General features: G+C 42.8%; 3 protein-coding genes across 6 annotated transcripts; all 3 read right to left on the bottom strand.

Annotated features, from left to right (window-relative positions):
• Nucleotides 1-4,481: 4,481 nt before the first annotated feature.
• LOC125509998 (U-box domain-containing protein 33-like) lies at nt 4,482-8,756 on the bottom strand. Of its 2 annotated transcripts, XM_087521340.1 has the most exons (10): nt 8,623-8,756; nt 8,325-8,489; nt 8,046-8,170; nt 7,690-7,784; nt 7,481-7,558; nt 7,270-7,387; nt 7,081-7,158; nt 6,695-6,817; nt 6,095-6,439; nt 4,483-5,716 (listed from the first exon to the last, which is right to left on the bottom strand). In XM_087521340.1, the coding sequence occupies exons 2-10, from the start codon at nt 8,464-8,466 to the stop codon at nt 5,009-5,011; spliced, it is 1,812 nt and encodes a 603-aa protein (XP_087377466.1). In that variant the 5' UTR covers nt 8,467-8,489; nt 8,623-8,756; the 3' UTR covers nt 4,483-5,008. The 2 variants fall into 2 exon arrangements, with proteins under 2 accessions (XP_087377467.1, XP_087377466.1); XM_087521341.1 differs by lacking the exon at nt 8,623-8,756 and having other exon boundaries at nt 4,482-5,716; nt 8,325-8,539.
• Nucleotides 8,757-9,800: 1,044 nt separating this feature from the next.
• LOC125509997 (U-box domain-containing protein 33) lies at nt 9,801-14,681 on the bottom strand. Its single transcript, XM_048675080.2, has 9 exons — nt 14,346-14,681; nt 13,784-13,905; nt 13,563-13,684; nt 13,311-13,415; nt 12,999-13,188; nt 12,666-12,806; nt 11,757-12,236; nt 10,866-11,633; nt 9,801-10,634 (listed from the first exon to the last, which is right to left on the bottom strand). Exons 1-9 carry the CDS (start codon nt 14,548-14,550, stop codon nt 10,449-10,451), a joined length of 2,319 nt encoding a protein of 772 aa, XP_048531037.1. The 5' UTR covers nt 14,551-14,681; the 3' UTR covers nt 9,801-10,448.
• Nucleotides 14,682-15,589: 908 nt separating this feature from the next.
• LOC125509996 (U-box domain-containing protein 33) lies at nt 15,590-20,775 on the bottom strand. 3 transcript variants are annotated; one of them, XM_048675079.2, is made up of 10 exons: nt 20,568-20,775; nt 20,034-20,393; nt 19,514-19,638; nt 19,294-19,406; nt 18,848-18,952; nt 18,201-18,711; nt 17,635-17,757; nt 17,023-17,493; nt 16,195-16,923; nt 15,590-16,045 (listed from the first exon to the last, which is right to left on the bottom strand). In XM_048675079.2, the coding sequence occupies exons 2-10, from the start codon at nt 20,299-20,301 to the stop codon at nt 15,857-15,859; spliced, it is 2,634 nt and encodes an 877-aa protein (XP_048531036.2). In that variant the 5' UTR covers nt 20,302-20,393; nt 20,568-20,775; the 3' UTR covers nt 15,590-15,856. The 3 variants fall into 3 exon arrangements, with proteins under 3 accessions (XP_048531036.2, XP_048531035.2, XP_048531034.2); XM_048675078.2 differs by having other exon boundaries at nt 20,574-20,774; XM_048675077.2 differs by lacking the exon at nt 20,568-20,775 and having other exon boundaries at nt 20,034-20,403.
• Nucleotides 20,776-21,472: the final 697 nt, after the last annotated feature.

Here is a 21,472-nt window from a genome sequence, read left to right as displayed (position 1 = left end):
GGGTCTTGGACCTCCGAGTGACCGCCCCATGCATGCTTGGCAATTGTTCTGTCCAAGTGCCCCGTGACTTTGTCCCTCGGGTGCCCGGGGTAGGCTGCCACCCTCTGAATGGTCCGGGTGCCCGGAGTTGTGGCTGTGCAACGGTTATTTCTCCCCCGAGGGATATATATACCCCTTCTTCTACCTCCCGACCTAAATCTTCTCAAAAATCTTTCCGCACCATTGCCAAAAACAAAAAGCTTGAGATCTCCATCCCCGTCCACCCAAACTCCCCAATACTTTGGGGATTGGAGGAGATTCACCCGATCTACAGTCGCACCAAAACTGATTCGTGTTCCCACGACTCGTTAATCTTCATCAACTTACTCTTCGGTGCTTGGGCACCCTAGACGAAAAGAGGTCACCGCGAAGCCACATTCCATTGTGGTGGTGGTGGGATCCTCCAATTGAGTTGTGGAGAAAGACCCAACTTTCTTTTTAAAGGTCCCAGTTGCCACCTTCAAGAGCATCGCTAGTGGATTCATGGCAACTTGCATCGTGCAAGGGGCGTGACGAGAATAGGATGAGCCATAGTGGCTATTTGGGGAGCATCGTACTTCCACACCCCTCCAACAGAGATAAACCTCCCCCGAAGGAGGGAAAAGACATCCCCGTCTTCACTTGCGGTTACTTCTTATCTTTACTTTGTCAAAACTCTTTATGTTCTTCTTGTTGTGTGTGTCATATAGGTTGTCCATCTAGTTGCATATCTAGACAACATATTTTATTGTTGAACCTAAAATTTGCAAACAAAGTTAAAAAACGGTTAGTCACCAATTCAAACCCCCTCTAGTCGACCAAACCAATCATTTTAACATGGATATATACATAAAAGGTAAATCCAAATGCAGATGTATGTATAAGGCAACAATGTTTGGAATAAATTTCTTTTGTGAAATAAATTAATCACTTTGTCAAAATATGAGATATTTCTAAAACAATATTTAATTAGGATGTATATGAAATAATTGAAATCACTTATGTGCACAAGTGTAATAGTTTTTTGAAACAATGAAATAATTAAAATCATTATTCGGAAAAAATGAATACCCTCTTTTGAAATAAATGAAATAGTTCTTTGAAATATTGAACCATGTTTTTTTAAAAAAGAAGTGAAATCACTATTTTTTAGATGATTGAAACTTTTATACCTTGAGTGGAAGGAATGGTGGTGTGTGTTATGACATGCGCGGCATGCGGCCTCCCTCCTCGATGGCATGCAGTGTCAGGGCAGAGCTAGCACAATGTAAGGGTATTTGACCCATATAAATAGGGATGAAAATGGACAAAGCGCGGTGTTACCACATTTGTTTCCGTGTTTTTGCGAAAGCGGAAACAAATACAGAAGCCCTGAAAATGGATATGGAAACAGATAATACCCGAAACGAACATGGTGCATGAATATGGAGCAAACATGACAACTAAATGGGCTATTGATCGAAACTTGAAAACTCTTTGAACCATAGAGAAAAACTCAAGCATACCAACAAATTTAATCAATTTTTAACATGGCTATAAAATGAGATGATTAGGTTAGTGGCTTAGCATATTATTGTAGTAGTGTTGAACAATTGTCTGAGTCTAGCTGAGTACACGCATGAGTCTAGTTGAGTACATGCATGGCACAAGAAGTTGAGTCTCACATAGGCCATTCCGCTCACTCCATCATTTTGCGTTGTTTGATGGTCGGACTGCAAAGTATCTATTAGTCCTTAGTACAGACGAAAATGTCATACTCACGTAAACGAAAAGTTTCGTTTTCATGTTTGTTGCTTGGAAAAACAGCAGTCCAATTTTGTATCCATTTCTGTGTAACAAATTCCGTTTTCATTTCGGTTTTTTCCGTTTATGTTTTCGTATTTCCTATATATTCCCTTTTTTCTCCAAAAAAGTGACTTTTTAAAAACAAAAGCGACTCGTGCCCTCCGTGTTGTGCCCTCCTGGTAATTCCTATTTCACGTGTGTTGCATTTAATTGTCGGTATTTTGCGTAGGAGCCAGCTTGCGATTCCATTTATGGGCTGGCCCATTTAGTCACCAATTTTTAGAAAGTGTTCTTTGAGCTGAACCATAAAGAAAAGTGATTCGATTTATAGGTTGAACCATAGAGAAAATTGAATCCATATTTTTAGAAGATGTTCGGACCCTGGTTATTATCGGTTTTGAGAACCTTATAGAAGCTTTCGGTTTATTTTTCTTTGTGTTGTTTGCTTTTTGCATTTTTAGATTTGTGTTATTTTTTATTTGTTTCCATTTCCCTTTCCAACTTTTTTACCTAAATATTTGAATTTTTCACCTTTCATAAAACGTTCCAATTTTATGAAAATGTTCATAATATTGGGAGAAGTTCAAAAATTCCAAAAGAATTTCAAAAAATGTTCATTTTTAATAAAAATGTTTGAGTTTATAAAACAAATTCAAAAATTATGGATGTTATTTCCAGTTTTATTCACAAATATTTGGAAAAAGGTTCATTTTTAAAATTCTTATTTGTTTTCAAATAATGCTTGTACTTTTTTCCAACAATAATCACTTTTTCAAAAATTGGTCATGTTTATAGAAAGTTTGTATATTTTGTTTAAAAAACCAGCTGAAAAAGAAAACACTCACTACAGTGCGCTGGCACACTTTAGTTCATCGCCGATGGGTCGCTTAAGTCTGGGGCACGCCTGTGCGAAGCACCGACTGTTTGACGCAACACACGTCATATTTGAGGTTCCTAGAGGAGCACCTATAGGACGCTGGATACATAGTTTTGCCACTCCAGCGTCGCAGAGTCGTAGGTAGCGGTCGCTATAGCGAGTGAAACTAGCGACTTTTATCAAGAGTTATTTCCCAATAAACAGGGCAAACATTTATTTGAAAAAATAAAAATTTCTAAAAGCAAATGAATGATTTTTTTTTATTTTTTAAACATTTTCTATATTTTTTGGAAGAATCTTCAAAAAATGATCATCTTTCAAATAAGGACATTTTCGAAAAACGCATGTGTTTTTCGAAATTTTAAAAATAAAATAAATAATAATAACACTTTTCTCATTTTTCTGTAAAATTCCTAATATTTTTTCATAAACAGGAACTTTTTTTGAAAATGTGAACATATTTTTAGTTCCAGGAATTTCAATTTGTTGGAACATTCTTTAAACACATGAAGATTTCTTTATAAAATCCCAAACATTTTTTGAGAACGCAGACATTTTTGGAAGTCCAAACATTTTCTTTAAATCTAGGAAAATTTCCAAAACATGTTTTGAAATAGTTTTTTTAAAAAACTTTTTAAATTTTACTATAACCGGGATTCTTTAAAGCATGTAAGGGGGAGGGTGGGGTGCGCCAAGCCGACATCCGATATGGTGAGGTACACCTGGGCCATAACACCGTCACACATCTCAGTCCAACTTCTCTCATTACGATCAGAGTTAGTTCCGAGCATTCTTCTTGCCAGGATTCATGCCGAAACTTTGTTTAGACTAACATACGACAAGCTGAGCGCACTAAGAACAAGCCATTCTTCTCAAAGTTCCATGACCAAAAACCTTCCATTTTTCCTTGTGCACAGAGGAATCAAGAGAACTGAGTCGACATACGTAGCGACGAAATGCCATGTGACCTTCTCTCCCAAGATGGCATGTTCGGAAGAATTAATTCGCTGACAAACTTGGGTGGGGTTTTCAGCGATAGCAACAATTGATCTCATTTTGTCATCCCTAGGCAATCAACTGTTGTGGTTCGGTGGTTCCAGATCTTCGTAGTTTTTCCATCACAATTTCTTTGGATCAGGCCATGCCCATTTGGTGACCCGTGTTGGAGTTTGCCCTAAGGCTATATTTTTAGGGCTGAGCCCATAAGGCTAGTAGAGGGAATGTATCACCGGTGCACCGGACACGTAGTGCATTTTAAAATGTTTCAAAAAATAAAAAGTCTAGCAGATTGACTCAACATCGAGGGATGTTGTCAGAAAATTGCATATCAAAATTCGAAACATTGCACGAGATGCAAAAATGAAAATTTTGACATCAATGTGATAATGAGCCAGATTTAAAGCCAACTTATGGTATGTACTATTCAGTGTAAATTTTTTCTTTTTGTACCTCAAGCAATATTTAAAATTTTGATTTGAAATTTTACGGTAACATAGACCGAAGTTGTGTGAATGTGCTATTTTTTCTTTTTTAAAATAAAAAATTTGTAAATGCGCTACGATAGCACCACAAGCACCGGTGCGGCAGATACATCATCCCCGGCTACTAGAAGCCCATAATACACAGGGCGGCTAAGCCCATCTCAGAGTCAAGACCTGCTGTCCGGTTGTCGGAACGCGCGGCGGCGTTCCCCTTTCTCCTATGGCGTCGGCGGCGGCGATGGATCCCGGAGAGGCGTCGGCGGAGTAATGCGAGGCGGGCAGGCAGGTAATGCCGATTCCTGAACCAACCAACCCGTCCCTCCCCCCCTCCCCCCCTCCCCCCCTCTCATTCGAACTGTGTTCGATGAGAGCCGCGCCGTGCAAATCCCATCGATCCCGTGCTGCCTCTCGGTTTAGCTGCACCGCATTGCAAGCTCTCTTCCATCTCCCGCAGCAGCGGCTGATTTTACATGCGAAAAGCGCCTTTCAAGTTTTAACCCATTGAATTGATCAACATACACATTGCTTCATGCGGTCATTGGATCCTGAGATGTTTGGACTGCGCTTTATCTATTGTTTACCACCGCATTGACATGGTAAAAAAAGTTTGCAATGGGAGGGGCGCACTGTTCTGTCCTATCGTACATTATGCTCTAACTAGTTTAAGAATGTACTCCCTCCGTTCCATATTACTCGTCGCTGATTTAGTACAGTAATATGGAACGGAGGGAGTACATTCACAAGAGAAATGCTATGGCATCACAAACTAAACGCAAATGCAGTTTAGATTCACAGACTAAACCCATTATGTTCTGTTGGCATTTCGCTGATGCGCTGGCATGGTTCTTCAGTTTGCATGACTCCATTTCCGGGATTTACTTGCAGTTGCCATGGTCCGCAGGATGTCCAGCGATCGCCACTCGGCGTTGGAGGTGGCAGCTGGCCGCCGGTTCCGCTCCAGGTTGCAGCACCTCAGCGCCAGCCGCATGAGCCGCTCCGCCTGCACCTCTGGCCAGGTGCCGGCAGACGCGTCCAGCAGGCCGTGTGCGGCGTCCATCTTCATCGCTTCCTGCACCTGCTCGACGATGTTGAGGTCGAGCAGCCCTGTGAGGACCTGCAGGATCACCACGCCGAACGCGTAGACGTCCGACTCTGCGGTGAGCTCGCCTGTCGTGAAGAAGACGGGGTCCATGTACCCCATCGTGCCCATCGGGTTCGTCCGCCGGCAGATGGTGTCCTCCTCCAGCGGCTTCATCTGCACGACGCGCGCCGTCCCGAAGTCTCCTAGCCGGCTCACGTTCCCGGCGTCGAGGAGGATGTTCGTCAACTTCAGGTCCGCATGGATGATGGCGTTGGGCCGGCTGGAGTGTAGGTGCGCCAGCGCGGAACGCTGTTCGGCGAGGATCCTGATACGGTCCTTCCATGGAAGCCCCTTGGAGAGCCCATCCATGAGTGTGCCGTTGGGGAGGTACTCGTAGACGAGGCCGCATGATTCCGGGCACACGCCGATCAGCTTCACGATGTGTGGGTGCTTGACTCTGCTCAGCACAACGACCTGGGGAATTCCAAACATGATCGACATTTCCTCCGGTTACTATATGTAGCGCAGCTCAGAGGATTCTTCTCCAAGTAGTAAGGTATGCGAGCTTGTTACTCTGCCCATCTACTTATCTACTTTGTGGAGTTGTTTGAGATAAGCAAGGAGGAGGGGTGATTATCCATCAATGTGGTGTTAAATGTGTAAAAAAAGTTCTCTTAAAGAACTGCAGGAAAACAAGGGTCCTATCAAAATTATGGTACAGTTCAGATGGAAATACTTGCATCTTACTCTGTATGAAATGAGTGTTTGCTTCCTCTTGTAATTATTGTTAGGCTATGTTGTGTGCATGCTCAGACAGTTAAAAGGATGACTGGATAGAGTTCATTATATTACCTCCTGCTGATACTCTGGAAAACCTTGTCTACCATGGGGTTTACCATGGGGTCTCAACAGCTTGATAGCCACTGGCACGCCACCTAGTTTTCCTTTGTACACTAGGCCATAGCCTCCTTCCCCTATGAGGTTTCTTGAGTAGAAGTTATTGGTCGCTTTCCCAATACGCGACATGGAGTACTGCACAATATGTTCTGGGATTTGCAGCTCTGGGTATCTTTGTTTTGGTAACGTTTTCTCCATCAACAATACATTCTTTCTTCTTGGCGACAAGATGCTTTCTTCATGATTATGCCCCTCGTCTTGCAGCTCTTTCAATCTCCTTTGTAGTTTTTCCATTTCCTCCTGAACAAAACCAAACGGGGTGTATTGAAGTAGTTAAGGGATTCAACGCTGTACCGATGTTCTGTGACATACACCGTGTTCCATATGATTTCTGTCATCTATTTTTTCTCTTCCTGACTGGTGATGTCTCCAACCTATCTTTGTTACTATTATTTCTATTTTGAGTAAATTATCATCATCATAAGTTGGAACCTTCATCTAGCCATGTTTTAAACGAAATAGGCATTGACAAAGGTAGTATCGTGTGACATTTACCATCAATTTTTCAGACTCTTCACTCATATTTCTGGAACTCCGTATGTCATCACCAGAAATTTTGCCCACTTCCTCAGAAGCATTTATTTCCTCAATGTCTTGTTCAGCTTCCTGCACATCATACTGGAATGGAGCAATCAGTTTATTTTATCAACACAAGCTGCACTTTTAGAAGTCATAAGTAACACCTGTTTTTTGACACATAGTTAATCAACATGCATCTGAGGCAACGGTGGTAAATCTAAAATTGTCAAACATGCTTGAGCATGGAGTAAACTCAATCAAATGTAATTTTGTTTCTGTGTGTGTCGTCAAACTTAAAGAGTAAGCAGACATTTTAATGCACATGTTGTGGTAGTTGTCTTGAAAAAAAAGGCAAGTTATACCTTTTCCAATTGTTCATCACCATCCATTGGAATCACCCCATCCTCGTCCATGACATCGTCTTCCTGAAATGATACATACTGGAATACACCACGGGCATGTATCAAAACTCTGAACCATGGTCTTAAACTTGTGAACTAAAACTGTTATTGTTTGCATGTGTGTAATGCTTTGCTAAGAAGTCTGCTCACAAAATCACTTGATGGTGTTGCATAGCCATCAGATTCGTCGCTCAGCTCATGCATAGATGGCAAAAACTCAGAGCTCCCTCCATATCCAGTGCCTCCAGTATGCTCCAGATGATCATTGCTGCACTTAAGAACGATCTCATCCATCAAGTAATTTCTAGATATGATTCATAGATTACCGGGAGTGCAGTTATGGTCTTTGGAGGAACTATACCTAGTGGACAGATATTTGCCATTAATCACCACCCAAACCTGAGAGCGTTTACGAAGAACTGCTTTCTTTGACATGTTCCTGCATAACTTACTATATTGTTATGCTGTTTTATGGGCTAAGGCAATGTCCATTTGTACAGGTTACATTCAATAACATATACAAAGAGGCATTTGCTTCCTTATGCGTATTAGTTCATGCTATGATCTCACCTTGACCCGATGACAATTCTCTTGATTTTGAGCTTCTTTACCAGGTTTACAACACCAGTAAGAATGTCATCATGTGTAAGGTAATGTGCCCTAACCTGCAAGGACACAGGCCCATTTAGGAAACATATTTCTGTGAAATAATTATGTTAGTGTTGTATTGATTTGATCCCTCTCCACATGGTTTGTTTGCTTAACTTTCATCATCAGATAAATAATTATTTAAATTATAGTGTTTTTACACTTAATTCATCATGATTGCGAACAAATATCACATGACTAGAGTGCTTTTTGGATGAACTCTAATAAGCACCGCTCTGACCTTATTTATATTAATCTGAATCTAAATCGCAGGATACCTCTCTTGTATCATCACATAGGCTTTTATATTGTGATAGCATCTTGACCATTGCTTCCGTTTCTCTACCTCTATGCATCTCCTTCTCCTTTTCGTCTGCAAACTTGTATAGCAGCTTTCCACCCACTGCAGTTGTTGGTTAGAAACAAACAATTATTTATACAGCTAATAAAACACAAGGTTATACTTTATCCTGTTAATACTGAAAAGAACTTACTGAAGGGCATCTAACCATTAGAGCTTTACAAAGCATGGAAAATATTTGGCTGAAAAAACTTACTGAAGGGCATCCACTTGGATGGCCAATGAACGTGGACAAGAACTATGGTAGCCCTTGGGAAATTTGCAGCAGCCCATAGTATGTTAGCTTTCTCCTTTCTGAAGTTCTTCCCGATCGCGATATGAACCTCTTCTTCATCCATCTTTCTTACTCCCTACACAGACCCTGAGAAATCAAGAATTGGTATCATATCTATATTCTGGTTTTGCTATCTGGCTCAGCAGAGCTGAAGACACACAACCTAAGACTACAAAAGGTGAAGATCTCTGAAAATGCTCTAAAAGTTTTGGGGAAGTACCTAAATGTGCTGGACCACTTTTCTTCAGCTCTGTGGCGTCGATATGATTGTCATCCTAGTCCTTGTTCTGCCTTGGTCTTTCCCAGGTAGTGTCAGTTTTAGAAGGCCCAAATGGGAGAGTAGACTGGTGATGGTTTTAAAGAGTGGCCTTGGATTTGGTTATTGTCTGATTGTATCTAGCAGCAGTGAGTGCATCATCAAGTCAATGTCTGACTTCGGGTCCCAAGTGTTGCCCAATTAAAAAAAAAAATCCTGTTCCATTTAGGAAACATCGGTTAACCCCCTTGTAGTAGCCATTCCAGTTTATAAAAAAGGAAAACCAGACTGATAATAACTTTATTGTATTTTGGTGGCAGAAAATTGAGTCCTGCGTACTTCAAAAGGCGTGGAAAGACCAACTGGTTGGTTAAAAAGCAAATAAGACATGTTGCATGAATGTTTGCTGGCGTGGAGATAATACCAATACATTCTATATTTTGTCATTGATTATTTAGAACTTAATTAATCGTCTTATTATCTTCTCTAGTCAGGGATTTTTCTATAAGAAATGATAACTGCATCAGCTTCCGCTCATTTTTTAGCAAGTATAACTGTGAGTTATCAACAAAACACGTAATCCTGATAGGAACCCTGGCATTTCCGCGAAGTTTCTACTACTTCCAAGTCGCTTCTAAACATGAATGTCCTCCCTGACTGACTTTTGATGCTTAGCAATGAAGTTGTCCCGTTAGGTGACGATCATTACAGGCCATCCCATCTCACTTGGCCGGCAGTTCCAAATAGACGGCTACTTTCACGATGCGAAAAAATTGTCCAGAATAGATCATGTATAATTAGATACTTGGCACTTGGTAGCATTGTTCATTCCCAGGAGGTACTCTCACATAATTCTTGCTGTCAAGCTGTCAATAAGTTAATGCATCTCACATAATTCTTCCTGTCAAGCTGTTAATATGTTAATATGCACATCAAGACATCTCCTGTCAAGCTGTCAACAGCATATACCAGCATGATAACTAGAATATGCGAAGATTGGGGTTGCAGCTTGCATGCATTGGAGGCTCCATTTGACTCATTTGGAGGGAAGTGCTTGTCGAGACGAATTTGCTGAGCTATCTGCATAGGTAAGAAACTTTGGCAACTTTGTGCACACAACACATCTTGTTGAGAATAACTTGCTGAGTGATCTGCATAGGTAAGAAACTTTGGCAAATTTGCGCACACCACACATCTTTCAAGGATGGTTTTCTCCATCTCAATGTATTTTTGGTATTAACAAGACAACAACAGAAGCAGGCGTACTGATGAAGTTATTATTATCTGATTGCTACATCATTTACCTTCTGAGCAGTTATTGTTGATTGTTCTAGACATTCAGAATAAACAGGTTGGATGGGAATTAGACTTATGGACATATAAACACATATAAGATGACAACGTAAAATGAATAGTTGTAATTAGCGACATTTGAACTGTATGCTTCCGTACTTTCCATGCTCGACCAGCATTCAGATGCTAGTACCACAACACACCGATTGTTGATCAAGCAGTGAAAAAAAACATAGTGCAGTATCCATGTAGCATGTAACAGCAATATTATCACGAAGACAGTTTTGACTGTACAGATCCATGTACAAATACTGGCATGCCGCTGATGGAGCTCCAAGTCTTACATTTTAGATACAAATTTTTGCTGAAAAGCAAAACAAAAATGATGTGTATATCTTTACTTATGCGTAAGGTATGCACCTATTATTGTGCGTAAAGAAGTTAAGGACATAGTATTAGTTCATTTGTAAGTTCCATGATGATAAAAATAACATTTATTATGCATCTGTCTGCAGCCATTCTTGGATTGCAGAACGGAGGGCATGGTTCGGCAAAAGATCACGGTGGAGTAGCTCAAGATTTGTCATGGGTGATGTATGGTGGCCACTGTCAATCCACTCCCTTATAGCTTCGGCTTCGTAGGTAAAGCCATCTGCAGCAATTAGAGGCTCCCTCATGACATCCTGCACCGTAGAAATGTGAAGGTGAAACAACCTGAAACGACAAATGCTTTCTATGCAAGAAATCGACTTGTCTAAGATTACTAAGAATGATAACTGGAAAGAACAATTCAGAGGGCATTTAAGGCTAATCAAACATGCTTAGAATATTTTAAAGATATCCCTCCATGCTTTAAAATATTAAAATAGACAGCAGAAGAAAATGATATTCACCAAGCAAAATGTATGACTCACCTGTAGTATTGGACAGATGAAGTAGGGCGGCACACCACCAAGGTCTTCTGATACTGATTTGAATGACAAGGAACACAACATAATGGAAGCAGGCTTCAACATTGGTTCAAGTACAGTCCAAACCTCCTTTTGCAGGTCTGGGCGGTTTTTTCTTCTGATCTCGCAACATTTCAGACCCACCCGAGCCAATTGCTCAGCCTGCATAGCTGGCCAGCCCCCAGCAGATGAATCCAGTATTGCTCCCAAGCAACCCTTTTCCACAGCCCGTTGCACATCTCTCAACAGCCCGAATCCTGGTCTTCCAGTCAATAGGCGCAGGAGCACGATTCCGAAAGAGTATACGTCAGATAGTGGTGTTAGATCACCAGTCATAACATATTCAGGATCAATGTACACAAAAGATCCCTTTGGGTGGGTATGCCTATATAGAGTGGTTGTGTCCCTGAACTCATCAGTGACCATTCGGCACACGCCAAAACCACTGAGCTTTGCTACATTATTTCCGTCTAGAAGAATGTTCGATGCTTTCAGGTCACTGTGGACAATGCTATGGGGTTTATTCGAATGGAGGAAGATGAGTGCCGAGCAAACATGGGAAATGATGCGGGTGCGCAGCTGCCAACTAAGAGGTTTAGAATTGTCCTTGCAAGCCAGACGGTCATCCAAGCTTCCATTCGGCATGTATTCGTAGACAAGAGCTTGAGCATCCTTGCAAGCTCCAATAAGAGTGACCAGGTTTGGATGTCGCACCCTACTGAGTATCTCTATCTGCAAAGGAGGCATCATGAACAACTTAACTGTCTGCAACACAGTACTTTATTTGAACCAGCAAAATACCAGTTTAGTTGAGATGAAAGAAAGCAAATAATTAACTTAAAGCAAGAATTCAACCTCTTGATTGAACTGTGACTGTGACTGTGACTGTGGCTGTGTGCTTTCGAGATTCAACTTCTTTATGGCTACATTTGTGTGCCGAAGAAATCCCTTGTACACGCTTCCATAAACACTTTCTCCAATCTTCAGTGAGTGATCAAAGTTGTTGGTTGCATCCTTAATCTCTGAGCTGGACAACTCCGTGATGTGCATCGTCCCCTCCGCGGTTGCACTGGACTCTCCTTTCTTTGCATGTAGTGCTTCTACCTCTCTTACAGCCTTGTCGCGCTGCAACAGCAAATCCTTGATGATACGGTCAGAATGGGCAGTTCTTTTCTCCAGGGCCGATCTTTTCTTGCGTTCCTCTTGAAGCTTTGCACAAAGTCCATCAGTTGTTTCTGTGAGACTCTCAACTTCCTCCATTACTGTTGCCAACTTTTCCTCGATTTCATTCTTTTGCTTCACTTCTCCTAAGTACATATTCTCGGAGACTCGTGCCTGTTAGACAAGCTAAATGTGAGAAAGTATTAGTTAAAAAAATTAGCTGGCAGCTATCAGAACCATTGCTCCAAATTGTTTACAAATTTATTATTGATGGTAAAGTTTCTGAAAGTGCTTCACAAGCACAGTAGCAAGAGCTTCTTCCAAATAATGCTCTCACTGGCATATATCCATAAAATTGAAACAATTATCAACATCAGTATACTCGATAAGGACAGACCGAGTGCTAGAAGCTCCCACACCAGGTGGGGTCTGGGAAAGGATTGTACGAGGCAAGCCTTACCCCCTGCACAGTGCAATGCAGAGAGGCCGCATCGAACCCAGGACCTCTTGGCACAAGTGGGGAGTACTTCACTACTGTGCCATGCCTATCCTTCCATCAGCATACTCGATATTACTGAAAAATGCAAATTAAGATACTCTTACTCTTTGGAAAGCCTCAAATAAATCCTGTTCTGCTTTCTCACGACCGTGTTTTTCTTCATAAGCTTGCTTTCTTACACTCTCCAACTCCCTGAGCATATGCTGGAATTTTATGTCAGCCTCGTCAAATTCTTTGACAATTTCCTGGTTTAGATAAGGTAAAAACTTCAGTCAAGATATTCTTGAATGTTTAACCATCTTCAACCTACTGCTGTTAAGACACAATGTGAGTTCTAGAAGTTGGAGTAAAATTAGATTTCAAGTACAAACTGGTGGCCTGCTAGATAAAATAGCATGATGTACTGTTCATCTATTGTTGTCATGGATTGTGTTTACCTTTCCATTATCGTCTGATCCGCGTGGACTTGTCCTTTCCATCTGCAGCCTGGCATGTGGTTTGTGTAGCCATGTGCTTGAAACACACCACGTCTCCGACAAGCTAGTCGACCTATCCACTGAAAACTGTTGAGCAGCAGACTCTTGCGAACCTTCTGGCATTGCTTCATGGCCAAGGGGCACGGCATTCCTATTGTAGAGAAAGCAGAGAGGGAGGGAAACATGTCAAATGCAGGCTGGAGTTCAGCTACAATGTAATCAATCATATGAACAAAAGTGAAGATTATCCGCAGTCGACCAACCGAACCATACCTACGGTAAACGAGCGTTCCTTTGCAAATGTACCATATTTTGCAGGAAGGCTCTGCCCGCTGTTCCACAGCCCGCGCTTTCTTGGACTTGAGAGCTCTCATTTCCCTGAACTCTTGAACAAGGAATCAGTTTTTTTTGTGTGTGTGGCAACATGGCATTCACGAACAATCGTGAAGTGTTTAATTAATTATAGATGGTGATCATCCATACATGTTCTGAAAGGATTAGTCAGAAGTTTGCCCACATACATACTTTGTGTAATGCTTATCAGCTGCTGCCCCCATGACAAGAGCAGTGATATGATGCGCAGTGATGAGCTGCACCAGTCCCTCTGCTACATCCTCTGATTCCACCACCAGCTTCTCAGCTTGTACCTGCGCAGCAGATACATGTGTCAATGTCGACGTGTTTGAAGCTGATTGCATAGACTAGTTTTCTTGGCATTCTTGGAGCTGGCAATGGCATGTCTGAACCTTTTCCTGTGCACATAATAGCAGGTGTTGATCCAGAGTGTTGCTGATTGTTTGTAGCTCCATCTTCTTGTACGCAGTCAGCTCCTGCTCCTGCACCTGGCTAGCAGGGATCCTGGCACCCACTGTGAACAGCATCGCACACATAAATTTTTGCATCCATAGTTTACTACTCTCCCTTGCGAAGTTAATATAGAGCGTATTTTGATTTGTCAAGAGAAGACTTTGATTGATCATCACTATATCAATATGTGCCTAGCTTGTGTTATACAAAGTCACAATCATAAGTAGATATTTTTGTGATACCAAGCTGAATGACACTGATTTTTACGCCCCATAAATTGCATGATGACAATTGGAAAAATGCTAGCCAAATATTTACCGCAGTGAGTTATCAGTATGATTTACAGAAAGAAACGGAGGGACCAAAAATCACCAGGTTGATTTAATGATTTTGTTGCACAAAGGGAACATATATTTTTTTGACGGTAGAGACAGTAGTTGTGATTCCAGTAAAAAGGGGGGAAAGGAAAAGAGACTCCAGGGGCAGGGGAGATGCTCGTACTGATGGGGATGAGCTTGGGTTGGGGGTAGACATGGAGCAGCACCAAGGAGGTGGCGGTGGGGTCTCTGGGGAACTTGTGCAGCGCCCACAGCACCATCGCCTTGGAGTCGGACCCGGCCCCCACCGCCACGTACACCTTCTTCATCTTCTCGCCAGACTCGGAGGAGGACTGCTCCGGCTCCGGCGAGTCGCAGGCCGCGTCCATGGCAGATAGATAGGTAGCTGGTCTCTCGTTTCTCTCTTGGCTTTCTCAGCCAGGCCAGCTTTGGACTTGTCCCCTGCGCTTGGCTAGCTCCTCTGCATTTTTATACTTGCTTCTTACATCCACACCATTCTATACTATAGTAATTCTCTCATCTTTCTCCGACTCATTCCATGCTAATTGTGCATAGTGTATGTACTAGGCCAGTAGCTGTACGCACTCACACCTGCTGCCAGGCCAGGCCGGCTTGACTTGTTGCTCCTTGTTTTGTAGGAGTAGTTTTGTATTGTATTGGTTGCTCCTTGTTTAATCTGTTTTCTAGTTTTGTATTGACGTGACTGATGGTGATTTATTTGCGCAGAGCAAGGAATTGCCCAACAGTGCCACTGCAATTTCCATGGCATGGCAGGAGCTAGCTGTGCTGTGCTGTGCTTGCCTTTCTCATGGATGACTGACTGACTAGTGACTAGTACAAGTCCTCTCTGCTTCACTTCACCTCCCTCCTCTGTAAGCCTTCTTCTCTGCTCCTCTCCTCTGCTTTCGTGGTCAGCTTCTGGTTGCGCACCACCTGTTTGTTCAAATGCCCAGCCCACGTTCTCGCTCAACTCAAGGAAGATAGATAGGTATCTTGGAGGAGTAGGCCCTTAATTGGTTGTTTGGCATGCAAGTGCCTAATCTTGTCTTGTAAGCCGTTTGTTTGGGAATGTGAAGCGATACACCTTTACTTTGAAGTTAGCGGTAGTGGATTGGGGCTAAATTGTAGGTGAGTCAGAGCAGCTAAATGATTTTGCCTACGCAGTTTCCGCTGACCTGGCAGACGTAGTACAGATAATAGTGTGCTCATTATCTCCTGAAAAATGGCAGCCTACCATGAATTATCAAGTCATGCCTGTATCTGCAGTAAGAATCGAACGTGCATAGCTAATTCATGAGTAATCACATTATTATAAACCGTCTGTGCTCTGATCTATCTGATTGCTCATTTACTGTAGTTTTTTTGGGGACCACGCTGATTTGACTCTAACTCTCAACTTTGCATAACTGAGAGGGAATTAAAATGTCCATACACCATCACTTTTCAATGAACCTGAATACCCACTCTCTCTTGGAGAGTTACATGCCATGTCAGTTCATCCCAAGAACATGTGACCGAAAACATGTACATCACTTCTCGTTTGTGGGCCCAAACATTGAGAAAGCGCTAACTGCTAAAGTGGGGGAAAATGAATTCTCTACAGACTATACAAACTTGCAAACCATTTGCTTCACTTCCTAACACGACTGCGCAGATCAAATGGAAGGTTAAAAATCACGGTTGCTGTTGCATTTGCCATTCTTGAATTGCAAAACGAAGGGCATTGTTCGGCATTAACTCATGGTGTGTGAAGCTGAGGTAGGTCATGGGGGACATTTTATGCCCCCTTTGAAGCCAGTCCTTGATGGCCTCACCTTCATATGTGAATCCATCGGCAGCAATGTGTGGATCCCTCATGATCTCCTGAAAATGTTACAAAGATGCAAGATTATCAAACTAAAGGTGACGATGCTGACCACCTTACTTCAAAGCAAATAAACCATCATTATATCAGAGTTGATATTAACTACTGTAACGACTGAATTGTAAACATAAGAAAGCTGTTAACTGACCTGTGTCATTGGACAGATGAAAAACGTTGGTGGCTTGCATTTATCATCTGGACAGTTCATCATAGCTTGCAGGATACCCCAGGCTTCATTTGCAAGATTAGGCCGCTCCTTCCGTTCATACCGGCAACATCTCAGTGCTAGTCTTGCCAACTCTTCAGTGTACTCAGGTGGCCATTCCCCTCCAGAAGTATCAATTATATCTTGCAACATGTCATTGCTCAAGGCTGCCTCCACCTCATTCGGAAGGCCTAGGGGGTTCTTGCCAGTCAGCAACCGCATCAGAACTACACCAAAGGAGTAGACATCATACTGAGCTGTGATCTCCCCTGAGGCGATGTATCCTGGATCCATGTATCCCATTGTGCCTTTAATTTGGTTTGTTCGGTGGTAAGGGGTGACGGTGGTGTTTGTCAGATCCAAGGGACGAGAGATTCCAAAGTCTGCCAGTTTGCAAACAAAGCTAGTGTCAAGAAGGACATTGTCAGGCTTCAGATCGCCATGGGCAATGCCTTTTGGTTTGTTAGAGTGGAGGAAGATAAGTCCCGTGCAGATGTCGGCAGCGATTTTGATGCGCATTCGCCATGAGAGTGGCTCTCTTTGGTGCTCGCACTGCAGGCAGTCCTCTAGGCTTCCGTTCGACAGGAATTCGAAGACCAACGCTTTGGCCTCCCTGCACACTCCTATCAGAGTGACAAGGTTTGGATGCCTCATCCTAGAAAGTGTTTCTACCTGTAATATATTGGAAAATCACATATTTAGATGCACCGTTTTACCTGTTTTACTTATTCTCATCTGACAGCACGTTTTACTCTTAATGATGAAAATTACCTCGTCATTGAACTCTTTATCTCCTGTTGTGCCTTCACGGTTGAATTTCTTTATGGCTACGGTAGTATGACGGAGAAATCCCTTGTAGACGGTTCCACACCCACCACTGCCAATCTTTTTGGAGTCATCAAAGTTGTCCGTTGCCTCTTCTATCTCTGTGTAGCTGAATTCTGTTAGGGCAACAGCACTAGTAGAGCCAAATACACTGTTACCGTTTGTTTGGCGCATTTCTTCAGCTTCTTTAACAGCATGGTCTTTCTCACGCTGCAGCTCTGCTTGCAACTGTTGGAGCTCTTCCATTAGGGCATTTGTCTGGAGAAGCTTGCTCTCCAATTCTGCTCTTTGCTCATTTACCTTCTGCAGCTCGTTGCATACATGGAAGTGCTCTTTTTCAAGGTCAGCCTTTTCTCTTGTTAGCCTTTCCTCTACCTCCTTTTTTTCTTTGCAGAGTGAACTCTCCCGTGCTTTGAACTACAGGAAAACAGTTCACTTACTTAAGAGATACATGTAATATAAATTCCATGTATTCAGAGAAGAAAGGTTGGGAAAATACAGTAGATTAAACAACAATAGTGGGTAACTAAAGGTATCTGTCAATAACAAATAACATACCATCATAGAAGATTCAAACAAGTTCTTCTCGGCTTTCTGCCGGCCCTCAGACGCTTCCTTTTTCGAGCGCTCTAGCTGATTGCGGACTCGGTGCAGTTGCTCAAACATTTCACATATTTCCACCTGTAAAACATTATGTTTGCTTTGAATTCAGTAAGCATGACAACGTTATCTAATAAGTATTACAACTGAGACCTTGGTTGATCAACCAAAATTTAGATGATAGAGCAATAGAAGTAAGATTTATTTAACAACGTGGATTTTTTCCATAGTGCCAGTGGCAAACAGTAGAGACACTACTGGTTGAGAGTTACTACAGCCATGAAGACATTCTATTGTCAACCATTTCCCTCTACACTTGTGCTAGGACCAAAGCCTCTTTAAACGTAGTTCTAACATTACATAGTACTTGGTTTATGTCTAATAAGTTTGTTTGTTTAAATAATGGAGGGATAGTTCTCCGGGCCTCTGCACCCATAGGGTACACACAGCCGTAAAATTATTGTAATTCAAAAAAAAAGGTGTGGCTATGGTTAGAGAACTCAGCTCAGTCCAATATAGCTTACCGTAGAGTGCTGATGTTCTTCTTCAGAGCTTGCAACTGAAACAGGCACTGGTGAACCATCCATACTGTCCAAATCCCTCAGACCCAATGAGGACCCACCAGTGCTTTGCTGGCTGGAACTCGGAGAGGAACCTGTTGGTGTCATATCAATCGACTGCCGCCTTGCAGGTGACATGATTTCTACACTGCCCACTATCGATCCAGACAAGGAATAACTAACTGAGTTGGACCGTCGTGGCAGGGCCTTTTGTTCTGTAGAGCCTAAGAGACTATCAATTGACTGCCGCCTTGCAGGTGACATGTTTTCTACACTGTCTGCTATCATTCCAGACAAGGGATAACTGACTGAGTTGGACCGTCGTGGAAGGGGTTGTTGGCCTGTAGAGCCTAAAAGACCTGGATGTCCTGGTGGCAGTGATAGGGATCTTGGAGTTAACTCAGGTTGATCTGAGATAGTGCTTGCGCAGCTACTTCGGGGTGACTCTACTTTTGCACAAAGCTGAGTGGCCTCCCTGAAAATTGATAAGAAACATGGCACCATTTTGTTTGTCAGGCTAGATATAATTTTGAGTAGTTGCTCGAGCTGAAATTTGCAAATTCTGTGTAGTATTTGCTTTATGTTGACTTAGGGATGCATGACACTCGTACCTAGAGCAAGCAAGAGTCTCTTTGCAAATATAGAAGATCTGGCAGTATGGTTTGGCCTGTGCATGCACACCGGCTGCAACTTTTGATTTTGGTACTTTCCTCTTCCTGTTCATGAAAGATTCGTAATCAACATAAACAACTTGGATTATTTCTAGTTTAGACTTTAGACGGAGGGAGAGATGATAATTAGTAAAGCCATAGTTATTTGTTACTGGGAGTTTTAAGCGAAGTATTGACTAAATGGTTCTGCTGCCTTCCTTACTGCCACTTGTTAGAACAGCAGACCCATAAAAAAGAAATATGAAATTTACATATATATAGCAGTCGAGCATCTAATTACATTACTCATGGTGCTTTGCTCTACGAAAATAGTGCAGTTGGAAATAATTGCAATGTATTTTTTCATGAAACCTCATTACAAAGTTGGAATATGCATCTGCACATACACTGAGAAGGAAGATGTTCCCATAACAAGCTTTGTAATGCGATTCTGATCAATGAGCTCAATAATCCCATTTGCAGGACTGTTCTTCTCGATCACCAGCGTTTCAGCTTGCATCTGTAAATTTGCTACTTTTTATTTCGTACAGATGACATATAACAAGAAATCGCAAGTGAATATGATTTCAGAATCCATGTAGCCTTTCCTGAATTAGTTTAACTGACCTTGAGAGAAACTCTGCAGAAATTGAGGTACTGGTTTAAAAGTGTGTTCATCTCCTCCTTCTCAATCTTTCTGTATGCTTTGAGCTCCTTTTCTTCGACCTGGCTTGCTGGAACCTTGCATAATCCTGCGCCGGCAACATTAGAGTTGAATCAGCATAGATTACTGAACAAGTATTTGCAATGCCTACTGAAAACAGGGGAGTGCTTTCTGAAACTGTCTGACAGCAACATCGAACAAAAGAGGACTACTTCTGCTTGCTGCTAATTTCATTTGTATCGTTTCAGCATATTCTCTTGCGAAACAGGGGATGGAAAAGGAAAATGGAGATGGGGATCAAATCCAGTAAGATCAAGGTTTGTTTTTTCCCCATAGATACGCAAACTACTTCTGAAACGACTGAAGTGCTGACAGAAATAACAAGAAAATCAGACTACTAGCCACAATCCTTTCTTCTCCATGGTCAAGTTGATGCAGATGAGATGAAAAAAGTCATACTGAAGCTAAGCCGGACCCTTTTACCTATCATGATTCTGTCGGCAGGCTGGTGGACGTGCAGCAGGACAAGCTTGGGATCACCGGCGAGGAGGTTCCGAGCTGCCCAGATGAGGTTGGACCTGCTGTCCTTGATGTCCTTCCCGACGGCGACATACAGCTTCCCTCCACCGTCATCATCATCAGCATCATGCAAGATGGCGGCCTCTTCGTCGATCTCTCTGAGGCTGGCGCTCCTGTTAGCCCCGCTGGCACTGGACGACGACGACCGGCCGCTCCCTCCACGTGTGAACATCCTCTCCGCCACCTCGGGCTGCGGCGACCGAGGGGAGAAGGCCGGCAACGGCGACGATGACGGCGAAGGGAGAGAAGCCCGGGCTCTGCTGACTACGGCCATGTGGAACCACCAAATGTTAGCTACCACCAGAGAAGAACCAGCTAGCAACCTCTCAGAGTGCAGAGGAGAGAAGTGAAAAAGTGCATATGTTATCTAGCTACCACGAGAGAAAGCGGCAAGCAATCTCCCAAGAGAAGAGGAAACAAAAGTGAAAAAGTGCATACCCTTACCCTTTGAGTTTGTTGTTGTTGTTGGTAGCCAAGGCGACAAGGCAGATAGGAGCAAACAAATGGCTGCTTTCCCTTGCTCTCTCAGCCCGGGGGTCAATATTTCTGTGAACGTGATGCAGAAACAAACAAGAAGTTGGTCCCAGGGCTTGAAGGTCGTTCTCCAACCGGCAAATTCAGTCGACGTCCATCGTAGATGTCATTCCGAATTTCCGGCGGAGAAGATATCCAACCCTTCAACGTGAGGCCGGAGATCGGCGACAGCTGCTTCTGAGAAGCTTCCTGGCCTGCTTAGCCACGGGCCATCTCTTTCAGTAGCTCTGTTATCTCCTTCAGTCAACAGAGAGCAATCAATGGCAGGGAATGCATTGCTTGTTCTTGCACAGCTGGCCAGCTGGAATATGCCAACGGTATCTTTGTGGCCGGTCAACGGTCAACGTACCAGCTTCTCATCTTTGAAATAATGATCCAAGCCAGAGATCTCAAGACTCTGCTGGGCTAGACGGGGTCAACTTTTCCGATCGGTCAGCTCAGCTGTAACCTTAACTGCTGCTAACCAGAAAATGCAATGCAATGCAATGACCTTGGGCCTGACTTGCAAGTAACAATGTTGCTGAACTGATTACATAATGTGTTCTTGAGATGGTGGACGGAATGGAATCGGGATCGCAAGCATATCCGGTGAGTGATGCCTCCCTGTTTGGTAATTAATCTATATAACTGCGCTGTCAGCATAGGTTAGGGTATACATTGGAACCGAAGCACTCTGTTTTAAATTTGGCGCCGCTTGGCATCTTCTTGTTTCTTTAGTTGCGTGTGGTCACCCGATCCAGGACGAGGTTTGTTACATAATATAGTCGATATAAGTTCGACCACGCACGCATGATGCAGCTGTGCGTTGC

The sequence above is a fragment of the Triticum urartu genome, chromosome 5A (genome assembly GCF_056163025.1).
Source record: "Triticum urartu cultivar PI428250 chromosome 5A, HENAU_Tu73, whole genome shotgun sequence".
Classification (NCBI taxonomy): Eukaryota; Viridiplantae; Streptophyta; class Magnoliopsida; order Poales; family Poaceae; genus Triticum; species Triticum urartu.
This window is presented reverse-complemented; position numbering and strand designations above follow the sequence as displayed.